This window comes from Nicotiana tomentosiformis, chromosome 5, assembly GCF_000390325.3.
Source record: "Nicotiana tomentosiformis chromosome 5, ASM39032v3, whole genome shotgun sequence".
NCBI lineage: Eukaryota > Viridiplantae > Streptophyta > Magnoliopsida > Solanales > Solanaceae > Nicotiana > Nicotiana tomentosiformis.
This window is the reverse complement of record NC_090816.1, coordinates 122,225,904-122,236,677: the sequence shown is the minus strand read 5'-3', so window position 1 is coordinate 122,236,677 and position 10,774 is coordinate 122,225,904. Positions and strand designations below refer to the sequence as shown.

The 10,774-nt window shown below is 39.5% G+C and overlaps 1 protein-coding gene across 1 annotated transcript; it reads left to right on the top strand.

The window, feature by feature from the left end:
• The first annotated feature begins 9,597 nt into the window (after positions 1-9,597).
• Positions 9,598-10,491, top strand: LOC138893091 (uncharacterized). Its single transcript, XM_070176862.1, has 2 exons — positions 9,598-9,744; positions 9,877-10,491. Exons 1-2 carry the CDS (start codon positions 9,598-9,600, stop codon positions 10,489-10,491), a joined length of 762 nt encoding a protein of 253 aa, XP_070032963.1.
• Positions 10,492-10,774: the final 283 nt, after the last annotated feature.

Below are 10,774 nucleotides of genomic sequence, written 5' to 3'. Positions count from 1 at the left end.
AGCAAGTGAAATGTTAGGCGTTATCACGGTCCTGAAGGTGGAAATTTTGGGTCGTACCAAATTGGTATCAGAGCACTGGCTTACTTAGGTCTCACGAGTCACGAGCAAGATTAGTAGAGTCTGAAGGATCTCTACGGAGACATCTGTACTTATCTTCTAAAGGCTATGTAGTTTATGAACAATATCATTTTTTCTTATTCTGTCGTGCGATTAACAAATGGCGAGAACACGTACTACACCTACCGTCGGACATGAGCCAGAGCCCCCAATGGCAATTATGTGTCACGATCCCAAATTCCCTCCGTAGGAAGTCGTGATGGCACCTAGTCTCTAAGACTATGTAAGCCTATCAATGCGGAATAGTAATGGATATCTGAATAAATAAATCTAAAAATTTATAAAATTACAACTCCCAAAACCTGGTAGAATTATGTCACAAGATTCTAAGAATTTATCCTCAATGTCTCTATATATCAAAGTCTAAATAAAGTAAGGAAAACAACATAACAAGAATAGAAGGGGACTCCGGAGTCTACAAACGCTGGCAGATATACCTCGAAGTCTCCGTGCGCTGGTAACTCACTGATGTCTGGGCTGGTAAGAAGTACCTGGATCTGCACAAAATGATGTGCTGAAGCATAGTATGAGTACACCACATCGGTACCCAATAAGTGCCAAGCCTAACCTCGGTAGAATAGTGACGAGGTCAAGTCAAGCTCTATTGTAAAATAATAAATGGCATGATAAAATATTTTACAATATAATTAAAATAAAATGACAATGAAAATGAATCAAGTAGCATGTCACAAAATAATCGGGAATAAATAACTCAACAAAATAGTATTTGAAAATCTTTAATATGTTGCTTCAATACCAAATTAAATTGTCAAATATTTCATATTAATAATATTTAAATTTAAGAAAATTAACCTTCAAATAATGCACAGAATTAAATAAACCAAGTTTTCACTAAACAGGTAAAAGAATTAACAGGAAAAGGTCAAGCAAATTTAAAATATAAACATTAAATAAATGATGAAGAATATAACAAAATAAAATAATTGCATTAATGCGCAACAATGATCTACACAATGTAAAAATATAATCTTTCACATTTAGCCCGTGTGCACACTCTTCACCCCGTGTACACGACTTTCAACACATTATAATTTATCAATTCAATACCAATCCTAAGGAAAATTTCCCCCACACAAGGTTAGACAAGTCACTTAACTCGACTTGCTCCAATACAATCACGTAGTATGCCTTTTCCTCGATTTTCCAATTCCGATTGACTCGAATATAGTCATTATAAATTCGATACAGTCAACAAGAATTATAGAATCAATTCCATAAGAAAATACTACATTTTTCAATAAAATCCGAAATTAACTCAAAAATCGCCTGTTGGGCGGCCCACATTTCGGAATCCGGCGAAAGTTATGAAATATGAACGCCCGTTCAACCACGAGTCTAACCATATCAAAATGACTAAATTCCTATAAGAATTCGACCCATAAATCCTCAAATCTATCCAAGAAGGTTTTCAAATATTTTCAACTTAAATCACCAATTAAATGTTAAAAATAGTGATGGATTCGGGTAATCTAACCAAGATTGAGTTAAGAATACTTACCCCGATGTTTTCTCTGAAAATATCCTAAACATCGCCTTAATCCGAGCTTCAAATCGTTAAAATGGAAAATGGGACAAAGTCCCATTTTCTGAACTTAAACATTCTGCCCAGTGATATCTTCTACGCTATCGTGGACCAACTCAGGGATCGCGAAGCACAAGTTTATATTAACCTTACGCGATCGCATACCTTCTCATGCGATCGCGTAGAAGGAAACCAGAACATGCAGAAACGAGTACTTCAACTATCAAGCTAAGTCCAAAATTAATTCGTTAAGCATCCGAAACTCACCCGAGCCCCTTAGGACCTCATCCAAATATACCAACAAGTCCTAATACATCATATGAACTTAGTCGAGTTCTCAAATCACATCCAACAACAATTAAAACACGAATCACAACTAGATTCAAGCCTAATGAATTTTGAGACTTTCAATTTCTACAAACGATGCAAGAACCTATCAAATCAAGCCCGATTGACCTTAAATTTTGCACACAAGTCATAAATGACATAATGTAGGTATTCAAATTTTCATAATCGGATTCCGAACCCGATATCAAAAAGTCAACCCCCTGTCAAACCTAATTCCACCTTGGACCTCCAAATAATTTTCCGGACACACTACTAAGTCCAAAATCACCATACGGAGCTATTGGAATTATCAAAATTTTATTACGGGGTCGTTTACATATAGGTCGACATCTAGCCTACCTTTTTAACCTATGTTTTAAACTTTGGAACTAAGTGTTCCAATTTATTCTAAAATATTTTCAGACCCAAATCAATTGCCCTGGCAAGTCATATAACAGTTATAAATTATAGAATGAGCATTAAATAAGGGAACGGGGCTACAACTCTTAAACGATTGGGCGGGTCGTTAGATCCTCCCCCTCTTAAACAAACATTCGTCCTCAAACGGGTTTAGAATTATACCTGGAGTGGTGAAAAGATGAGGATAACAGCTGCACATATCATGCTCGGTCTCCCAAGTCGCCTCCTTGACCGGATGACCCCTCCACTGAACCTTCACGGAAGTAATGTTCTTTGACTTCAGCCTTCGAACCTGCCTATCTAAAATAGCCATTGGTTCCTAAATATAAGATAGATCCTTGTCCAACTTAACCGAACTGAAGTCTAACACATGAGAGGGATCGACGTGATATTTCTGAAGCATAGAAACATGGAATATCGGATGAATCGCAGAGAGACTAGGTGGTAGTGCAAGTCTATAAGCCACCTCTCTAACTCTCTCAAGAATCTCAAAGGGCCCAATATACCTAGGGCTCAACTTGCCCTTCTTCCCGTACCTCATCACACCCTTCATAGGAGAAACCCGGAGTAATACCAGTTCACCATCCATGAATGCAACATCACAAACCATCCGATCTGCATAACTCTTCTGTCTAGATTGAGCCGTACGAAGTCAATCCTGAATCAATTTAACCTTTTACAAGGCATCCTGAACCAAGTTTGTACCCAATAGCTTAGCCTCGCCCGGTTCAAACCAACCCACTAGAGACCGGAATCGCCTACCATACAATGCCTCATACATAGCCATTTGAATGCTCGGCTGGGAACTGTTGTTGTAAGGACACTCTTCAAGTGGTAAGAACTGATCCCAAGCACCCCCAAAATCTATCACACACGAACGAAGCATATCCTCCAATATCTGAATAGTGCTTTCAGACTGCCCATCTATCTGAGGGTGAAATGTTGTACTCAATTCCACACGAGTACCCAACTCTCGCTATACAACCCTCCAAAACTGTGAGGTTAATTGTGTACCCCGGCCAGAGATGATAGATACAGGTACACTGTGAAGTCTAACAATCTCCTGAATATATACCTGAGCCAGCTGCTTTGAAGAGTTAGTGGTCTGAAATGTAACTAATGGTTTCATGCACTTAAGGCCAATAAGTCTGAAGTGAAAAATTACACTTCAGATGCACTTAAGGCCAAAAGGTCTGAAGTGCAACAAACGTTTTGCTACACTAAAGGCCAATAAGTCTGAAGTGAAAAATTGCACGTCAGATGCACTTAAGGCCAAAAGGTCTGAAGTGCAACAAACGTTTTGCTACACTTAAGGGCAATAAGTCTGAAGTGAAAAATTGTACTTCAGATGCACTTAAGGCCAAAAGGTCTTAAGTGCAACTAACGTTTTTATGCACTTAAGGCCAAATAGGCCTAAAGTGCAAATTGCACAACAACAGAAAATTGTTCTTCGAATTATAACAATCCAATATACAATTTAATACCTTAATCTACTCCAAATTAGCTCAAATTTGATACATAACCTCCAAATATCATCAGGAACAAACCACAATCATCAATTTGTCAAAACACCAATAAATCTAATGAACCCATTTTGCAATTAAGAAAAAGAAGAAGAAGAAATTGTAAGCAATAGTAAAAAAATAATACGTTATAACAGTTCGCCATTGTAAAACATCATAAACAACATTAAAATATGTTCACAACCACCATATAAAATTATGTCAACCGAAGAAGAAGGAGGAGGAGAAGAAGGAGAAGAAAATGAAGGAGGTGAATGAGGAGGAGAAAGAGGTCTGAAATTGTTTAAAAAGTGGGTACAAGTTAAAAAAAATTTTAAATGTGGGTATATGTTAAATGAGGGCGACCAAATAGGACGCCCCGTGCAGTTTTTACCTAAAAAGAGTCGATGGAGATATAATATATGCATAATTTATGTGTTATATATGCATAATTATGCATAAACTATGTATATGACTAGAAAAAGTAAACAATGAATATGATCGACTATTTGTGTAAAGATCCCTAGTTAATTTACACAGTATAAAACTCTGAACCTATAGGTAATACCAATATTGGGGCTGTAGTCAAAGTTTTCTTAAGCTTTTGGAAGCTCTCCTCACATTCCTCGGTCCATCTGAATGGAGCACCCTTCTGGGTCAATTTGGTCATAGATGCAGCAATATAAGAGAAACCTTCTACAAATCGACGATAATACCCTACCAAACCAAGGAAACTCCGGATCTCCATAGCTAAGGACGGTATGAACAAACTTTGCACTGCCTCAATATTCTCTAGCTCTACCTTAATCCCTTCGCACGAAACTATATGACCCAAAAACCCCATTGAATCAAGCCAGAATTCACACTTTGAAAATTTTGCATATAACGGCTTTTCTCTCAAAGTCCGAAGCACAGTCCTCAAGTGTTGTTCATGATCTTTCCAACTCCAGGAATTTACCAGAATGTCATCAATAAACATAATGACTAAAGAATCAAGATAGGGCTGAAATACACTATTCATTAAGTGCATAAATGTTGTCGGGGTGTTGGTTAGCCCAAATGACATTACAAGGAACTCATAATGACCATACCGAGTTCTAAAAGCAGTCTTAGGGATATCTGGCTCCCAAATCTTCAACTGATGATAGCCTAAATGTAAGTCGATCTTAGAGAATACTTTGGCACCCTGAAGCTGATCAAATAGGTCATAAATACGTGGTAATGGATACATGTTCTTCATTGTAACCTTCTTCTGCTGGCGGTAATCAATACACATCCGCATAGAACCATATTTCTTCTTCACAAATAAGATAGGAGTACCCCAAGGTGATACACCGGGCCGAATGAAACCCTTATCAAGCAACTCATGTAATTGTTCTTTTAATTCTTCAACTCTGCTGGGCCATACGATATAGTGGAATAAAAATAGGCTGAGTGCCCGGTAACAAATCAATACCAAAGTCAATATCCTTATCGGGTGGCATACTCAGAAGATCTGCGAGAAATACATCAGGAAAATCCCATACTACAGGAGCTGACTCCACGGTAGGAGTATCAAACTAACATCTCTCACATTGGCCAAATACGCATCATACCCCTTATCAACCATTCGTTGAGCTTTAAGAAATGAAATAACCCTGCTAGGAACATGATCTGGGGTATCTCTCCAATCTATCCACGGTAGACCTGGCATGGCCAACGTCACCGTCTTGGCGTAACAATCAAGAATAGCATGAGGGCGACAACCAGTCCATGCCCAAAATAATATCAAAATACACAATATTGAGCAATAATAAATCAGGCCTAGTCTCAAAACCACTGATAACAATTAAGCACGACCAATACACATGATCCACAATAATAGATTCACCCACGGGTGTAGATACATAAATAGAAGAACTCAAGGAATCACATGATACACCCAAATACATGAAAAAATAAGATGACACATAAGAATAAGTGGAGCCTGGATCAAATAAGAGTGATGCATCTCTATGACACACCGGAATAATATATGATATGACGAGTGTCACCATAATAAAAACAAGCCCTCAGAGGATGTGGCTGTTGGGACTGGCTCGGGCCTGATCGAATAGACTTTCGTCTGAAAGCACCCCGTACAAGAGGTACACTAGACACTGGCGGTGCATAATATGGAACCTGAGGTCTGGGAGTAGCCGGAACACCACTGGATGCTGGAAGTGCTGAATGAATAGGATGACTCATATAACCTCTACCATGACGGACTGCAACTGGGGCACGAGAGTTATTATATGTGCCAAAATCTCGAGGTTCTCTTAGCTTCCCTCTTTTCCCTCTCCCGGATCTCCATACTTTCCAATCGCCTAGCAATTGACACTACCTATTGGTATATGATGTCCATATCTAGCTCTCGGTCCATACTGTATCTGATATTGGGATGGAGACCCTCAATAAATCTGCGAACACACTCTCAAACACTAGCAAATAAGGCTGGTGCATGCCTCACCAAATCACTGAATCAGACCGCATACTCTGACACAGTCATATAACCTTGGCACAGCTGCTCAAACTCTGCGCGCCATGCATCTCTAAGACTTTGAGGAACATACTCCCTCAAGAACATATCTAAAAATTGAGTCCAAGTGAGTGAAGATGCCTCAGTCGGACTATCCAACTCATATGTCTGCCACCACTGGTAGGCTGCTCCTCTAAACTGGGATGTCGTGAAAGAAATCCTACTAGAATCTACAATACCCATAGTATGAAGGATATAGTGATATTCCTCTAGAAAACCCTGAGTATCCTCAGAAGCCAAACCACTAAAGGTAGGAGGGTGGTACTTCTTGTACCTCTCGAGCCTAAGCTGCTCCCCCTCTGAAACTGATGTCCTAATCTCAGGCCAAACTGGGACAACTGGCTGCACTAGTATAACCTCTGGGGCATGATCAACTTGGGACCATGGCTCTGGAGTACGGGCGGCGGGAGTATGTGCTCCTCCCCCAGCCTGAGATGTGGCAGGAGCTAGTGGAATTAACCCTTCCTAAGCTAGAGTGCCAAACACGCTCATAAACTGGGCAAGAGTCTCCTGAAGTGCACGAGTAGTAACAGGCGTCTCAGGTGCCTTCTCTCCAACTGGAGCTACTGATGGGTCTGGTGCAGCAACTTGTGCAGGTACTCTGGCTGCACCATGTGGTGTTCCTCAGCCTATGCCCCGACCCCGGCCTCTTGCGGCTACAACATGGGTTGAGGGGGTGTACTCATCAGATCCAATTGTGCGTATCCTCACCATTTGTGAGAGAATAGAAAAACAATAGTTTAGAACTTTGAAATCAACAAATGAGCACGATAAGGATTCAATAAATTCACAATATCTCATTTCCTTATATCACTATTGGAGCATTCACAATTTATTTTAAAGAAAATATTTTTTCCAAAATAGCATCTCGCGTTTTGGCCACCCTTATCACACCGCATGACTTCTAGTAGTTTCCCCTACTAGCCACGCGTATCAAGCCACCCTTATATCACCGCATGTGTTTCAACACCCAAACCTTATACCACCGCATGCGAATCAATATCACAATTTGCACCTCAAGTGTCCAAATATTTCAATTCGCAAAAATAAATCGATAACAATATTTTCTATAATAAAGAGCTCACGGCTCATGCAAAAATAAATCAACAATAATATTTTTCCAAAATAAAGAGCTCGCGGCTCCATCACAATGAGTACTAAAATCTCACAAAATAATCGGGAATAAATAACTCAACAAAATAATATTTAAAAATATTTAATACCTTGCTTCAATACCAAATTAAATTGTCAAATATTTCATATTAATAATATTTAAATTTAAGAAAATTAACCTTCAAATAATGCACAGAATTAAATAAACCAAGTTTTCACTAAACAGGTAAAAGAATTAACAGGAAAAGGTCAAGCAAATTTAAAATATAAACATTAAATAAATGATGAAGAATATAACAAAATAAAATAATTGCATTAATGCGCAACAATGATCTACACAATGTAAAAATATAATCTTTTACATTTAGCCCGTGTGCACACTCTTCACCCCGTGTACACGACTTTCAACACATTATAATTTATCAATTCAATACCAATCCTAAGGGAAATTTCCCCCACACAAGGTTAGACAAGTCACTTAACTCGACTTGCTCCAATACAATCACGTAGTATGCCTTTTCCTCAATTTTCCAATTCCAATTGACTCGAATATAGTCATTATAAATTCGATACAGTCAACAAGATTTATAGAATCAATTCCATAAGAAAATACTACATTTTTCAATAAAATCGGAAATTAACTCAAAAATCGCCTGTTGGGCGGCCCACATTTCGGAATCCGGCGAAAGTTATGAAATATGAACGCCCGTTCAACCACGAGTCTAACCATATCAAAATGACTAAATTCCTATAAGAATTCGACCCATAAATCCTCAAATCTATCCAAGAAGGTTTTCAAATATTTTCAACTTAAATCACCAATTAAATGTTAAAAATAGTGATGGATTCGGGTAATCTAACCAAGATTGAGTTAAGAATACTTACCCCGATGTTTTCTCTGAAAATCTCCTAAACATCGCCTTAATCCGAGCTTCAAATCATTAAAATGGAAAATGGGACAAAGTCCCATTTTCTGAACTTAAACATTCTGCCCAGTGATATCTTCTACGCTATCGTGGACCAACTCATGCGATCTTGAAGCACAAGTTTATATTTCCCAAACATAACTCTACGCGTTCGCGTATATCCCCACATGATCGCAAAGCACATAGTTCCTAGCTCTACACGATCGCAGCCCTATTCATGTGATCGCATAGAGAAAACGTGTAACATTCACTTAAGCTTTGTTACTCTACGCGAACGCGGTCTTAGCCATGTGTTCGCATAGCACATCTTGCCAAACCTATGCCATCGTGGACTCACCCACGCGATCGCATATCAAAAAATTTCCAAATGCCCAATTAACCATACGCGACCGCATACCTCCTCACGTGATCGCGTAGAAGGAAACCAGAACATGCAGAAACCAGAACTTTAGCTATCAAGCCAAGTCCAAAAATGATCTATTAAGCATACGAAACTTACCTGAGCCCCTCGGTACCTCATCTAAATATACCAACAAGTCCTAATACATCATACCAACTTTGTCGAGTCCTCAAATCACATCCAACAACACTAAAAACACGAATCACACCTAGATTCAAGACTAATGAATTTTGAGATTTTCAATTTCTACAAACAAAGCCGGAACCTATCAATTCAAGCCCGATTGACCTCATATTTTGCACACAAGTCATAAATGACATAGCATAGGTATTCAATTTTTTAGAATCGGATTCTGAACCCTATATCAAAAAGTCAACCCCCTGTCAAACCTAATTCCACCTTGGACCTCCAAATAATTTTCTGGACACACTCCTAAGTCCAAAATCACCATACAGAGCTATTTGAATCATCAAAATTTTATTCCAGGGTCGTTTACATATAGGTCGACATTCAGCCTACCTTTTTAACTTAACTTTTAAACTTTGGAATTAAGTGTTCCAATTTACTCTAAAATATTATCGGACCCAAACCAATTGCCCCGGTAAGTCATATAACAGTTATAAATTATAGAATGAGCATTAATAGGGGAACGGGGCAACAACTTTTAAAATGACTAGGCGGGTCGCTACACTATGACCAGGGGTAGAGGCAGAGGCAGAGGTCGAACCAGAGGCCGAAGTAGATGCAAAGGTAGAGCTCAGTCTAGAGCTCGAGCAGAAGCACCTGTTGTAGAACCTCAAGTGGATTTAGGAGCGGAGGTTTTAGCTCAGATTGTGCATGTTCGACTAGTTTAGGTCCCTGAAGGATTCATAGCTACTCTAGTACTTCAGGACGCTCTAGTCCGTTTGGTTAGGCTTATGGAGTGCATGGCCTAGAATGGTTCATTTCCAGTGGCACCAATTGTCTCACAGGCTGGGGGAGGAGAACAAACTCCCACTACTCCCACATTGGAGCATATGGCTCCAATAGTCCCGCCAGTTGGGGTAATTCAGCCAGTTGTTGCGGCACATGCCTGTGATAGGCATGCCATGTCTTCTGAGGCCTTATTGAGATTGAAAAAGTTTACTAATCTCTTTCCAGTTCATTTCAGTTGTACACCTTCTGAGGACCAACAGGATTATATTGACCGCTGCCATGAGGTGATGCAGAATATGGTACTAGTTGAAAGCAACATGGTCGATTTTGCTGTATTTCAAATGGCGGGTTTCGCCAAAAGGTGGTGGAGAGATTATATGTTGACCAGACCAGCTGGGTCACCTGCACTTACTTGGGACCATTTCTCACAGTTATTTCTAGAGAAGTTTATTCATACTACATTAAGAGAGGAATACCACAGGCCGTTTGAGCATATCCAGTATGGTAGTATGATTGTCACCCAGTATGAGACCCGATTTGTGGACTTAGCATGTCATGCCATCGTCTTGATTCCTACTACAAAAGAGAGAGTGAGGAGATTGATCGATGGACTTACTTATACTATCAGGCTTCAAATGGACAAGGAGGCAGGGAGTGATATTTCCTTCTAGACAACCGTGAACATTGCTAGACGAATCAAGTTAGTTTTTGTTCAAGAGAGATGGCCAATGTCAAATAAGAGGCCACGTCATTTCGGTAATTTCAGAGGTACCTCATCTGGAGGTAGGGGTACTTATGGTAAGGGTCATCGTCCTAGGCCATTCTATTCAGCACTTCAGGCATCTCATGGTGCTTCAAGGAGTCACGGTCCTACTTTACCTTACTCTGGGAAGCCAACATTTAATGCCCATTCAGCTCCTATCATTGCACCACCACTCCAGAGTCACTACAGCG

Excerpts from the sequence above, each read along its gene's own strand:
- LOC138893091 (XM_070176862.1), top strand. The coding sequence starts at position 9,598 with ATGACCAGGGGTAGAGGCAGAGGCAGAGGTCGAACCAGAGGCCGAAGT. Across the intron at positions 9,745-9,876 it reads TTTTAGCTCAGATTGTGCAT|GCTGGGGGAGGAGAACAAAC; the intron begins GTTCGACTAGTT and ends ATTGTCTCACAG.